Source organism: Diospyros lotus, unplaced genomic scaffold (genome assembly GCF_014633365.1).
Source record: "Diospyros lotus cultivar Yz01 unplaced genomic scaffold, ASM1463336v1 superscaf1, whole genome shotgun sequence".
Classification (NCBI taxonomy): Eukaryota; Viridiplantae; Streptophyta; class Magnoliopsida; order Ericales; family Ebenaceae; genus Diospyros; species Diospyros lotus.
The window spans coordinates 3129311-3132270 of record NW_026267104.1 but is presented as its reverse complement, the minus strand read 5'-3'; the positions used below and the strand labels follow the sequence as shown (position 1 = coordinate 3132270).

Sequence of the window (2960 nt, the reverse complement as noted above, 5' to 3'; positions counted from 1 at the left end):
TCTCGGGTTACAATTTCGGATGCCTACTTTCAGACTACCAATCATTATTCTTTGACCATTAAATATATCGAATAATCGAAGAACTTCTACTAGGAGTATAAGAACATTTTGTTAATTATAAGCCTTAATGGGAAGGTTAAAATTCTCAGGGCACAAATTCATGAACATAGTACGTACATATGATATATACGGGGACTCAAACTTTGACCAAACTAGGTTGTTTGCCAAGTACCCAGAGAAATTCTTCCTTAATTTTATAGTAATTCTTGATATATATATATATATATAGCTGATGATCATGTATATACATATAAATATATAGCTCGACTCATCAAACACGAAACCGCAGAGCCAATAGATTCTCCGATCCGATTTAAATTACAGCCTAAAATAATTAGAATCATCAACAATCAGCACAGCCTGTTGCTGATGATCATGTATATATATATATATATATAAATATATAGCTCGTCTCATCAAACACGAAACCGCAGAGCCAATAGATTCTCCGATCCGATCTAAATTACTGCCTAAAATAATTAAAATCATCAACAATCAGCACAGCCTCTTCTCGGAGTGTGCCGGTTGTTCGCCCCAGAGCCCGGATAATCGTTCAACTCTACCTCCACCCTTCTCGCATTCATTTCTTCTCCCACGAGCTCCAAGCTCTCTTCTGCACTTCCCTGAACATTGAACAACAATAAACTCAGTAGAGTTGTTGATAGGATCGGATGAGATAGAACACAATTATGTACAGAAACTAATCTAAAATAATACAGAAATTTTAATGTGATTCGACATGAATATTTATACGTTGATAATCTCACAATAATAAAATAATTGCTGCAGACCTTCCACAATCTATGATTCCAAATAACTTGTAACAAATACTTTGCGACTTCCTTATCAAGTCTGGTGCACATTCTCGATGCACAAATTGTACCATTGTTATTTGAAATATTATTGACTTGTGACCAAGAACCATCTGATCAGTGATCACTAGAGTGCCTATTTATAAGCAATAATTAATAGAAACAAGGTTAAAAATTAATTCTTATGAGCATCCACGTCCCTAATTATTCACTATTAAATCAGATTTGAGTTTTATATAAGAGAATACATCTCTGTCGAGGTATATAAATTTGAGAAGTGGTATCTAATAGTTGTGATAGAATTAAACATGGTGGGAGTGTTCAAAAGAACTGTGGATGGTAGTACCAGTTGGGTTTTCTCTGGAGATCTGTAAGCTTGAGATTCATGCATTAGACTCCTTGTTCCTGCAAATAGAATCAATCAAGATTTCATAAATAAATCATTACAAGAGGAAGAGGAAGATAAAAAGAGAAAGAGAAACTCAAGAGCTGGCAGTTGATGAAGGATTACTTGATACTGGGACAGCAACATTCAAGAAGAAAAGATGAGAGAAATACAGAAAGACCACCAAGAAACGAAGGAACCTGCTTCCCTCCATTGCTATAACAGGCACTAATCTCATCATGCAGTCAAAAACAAAACTTTTGGGAGTATTGCTTTAACTATATGATCGCTAGCGCTGTCTGATAAAGCAGGCCAGTGCAGCTGAATTTATACATTCTGATTGTGGACACAGCATATGGTTTGTTAGTGATGTTGGGGGAAGCAATCAAATCAGGCAAAAAGTCAGAGAAAAGGTTTCAACAACAAAAGATGGTTTGTGGGTTGGTTGTGTGAACCATATTAATTGGCTTGTGGATGAAGTGTGAATTAATTCAATGGACATAGATATAAAATAACAATCATATGGTGATGCTACTGTTTAAGATACTGGGGTTTGGTTTTAGTGGAAGATATGATGAAAATTGGGAATTATATTTTACTCAAAATGGGAAGAAAAGATGGGCAAACTGTGCTCAAGTGGAGTGTGACAAAACAGTGCTGCCATGGTGTGTGGCAACTAGCTGAGCTATGGCACTATGCAGCCAGTCCCCCCCTAGCTAGTGGACTCTATCATGATGGGTCTTTTGTGGATTTTCAATGGATTGAATTGTTGCATTTACCCTTTTAAAAAAATGTTGAATTTAATTTTAAATATAAATTTTTTATTTATGTGTAACCAATATAATTCATTCAATCAATAGTGAGTGTGCTTATAATATATTTTGTATGGGTTTCTCTTAAACGATGCTATCTGATGCCATTAAAAGTTGACTATTCATCTGTTGTTTGATAACATGTACAATTTTATTTTAAAATTAAAAAATCTTCAGCACCTTATGATCCACTCTTCTGGACAATAACATAATCTAACTAGTTATTATCAAAGGTCTCATACCATGATGATTAAGGAAGCTAAAATGTCAGACTTTGGAAGATCACGAACACCATTATTAATTATAACTACAAAAGTTTAGGGTTAAAAGTTAACAAATAAGCTTTCAAACAGTGCAAAGGAAGCAACTTTAGATGTAAAAGGTTGCGTAGAAAGTATATTAGCCAAGGGAGGCAAATCCCATGTATCTCTCCTTTTGGTTCACAAGTGGTTGACAAAGCCATAAAGTTAATTAGGTAAAGCTCATGCAGAAGAGAGAGCAAATTAACAGGCTGCTTTCTCTTGCTTCATTATTTATTTATGTTTGGAGAAGACTTATGGAAAGTTGCCCCGAATTAAAGATTCACATTTATAAAGAATTGAAAGTCATCTATCTGCACACACATTAGGCATGATCTAGGTATCAAGCATATTATGTGTAAAACTGTAAAAGTCAAAGAGATACAGGCAGAGGGAGCAGGCTCTAGCCCTTGCTCCACCCAAATGAGGTTTGGCATGGGTTTCAATAGGGATGTGTCTGCATATATAGCAATAACCAACATCTCAATTTGCACCCACCATCCAAGAAACTGACAATGCATCTCTCTTAGGATTCAATGGCAATATCATAATTAATTAAGCTCATCCACTTTTAAATCTTATAATTTAAGCA

At 35.1% G+C, this 2960-nt stretch overlaps 1 protein-coding gene across 1 annotated transcript; it reads right to left on the bottom strand.

Moving 5' to 3' along the window:
• Window positions 1-334: 334 nt before the first annotated feature.
• LOC127793075 (uncharacterized) lies at window positions 335-1688 on the bottom strand. Its single transcript, XM_052323845.1, has 3 exons — window positions 1384-1688; window positions 1219-1277; window positions 335-683 (listed from the first exon to the last, which is right to left on the bottom strand). Exons 1-3 carry the CDS (start codon window positions 1496-1498, stop codon window positions 549-551), a joined length of 309 nt encoding a protein of 102 aa, XP_052179805.1. The 5' UTR covers window positions 1499-1688; the 3' UTR covers window positions 335-548.
• Window positions 1689-2960: the final 1272 nt, after the last annotated feature.

Coding starts and splice junctions, on each gene's coding strand:
- LOC127793075 (XM_052323845.1), bottom strand. CDS start 1,498: ATGATGAGATTAGTGCCTGTTATAGCAATGGAGGGAAGCAGGTTCCTT. Junction 1,278..1,383: donor TGTTGCTGTCCCAGTATCAA/GTAATCCTTCAT, acceptor TTCTATTTGCAG/GAACAAGGAGTCTAATGCAT. Junction 684..1,218: donor CTCCAGAGAAAACCCAACTG/GTACTACCATCC, acceptor TTCAATGTTCAG/GGAAGTGCAGAAGAGAGCTT.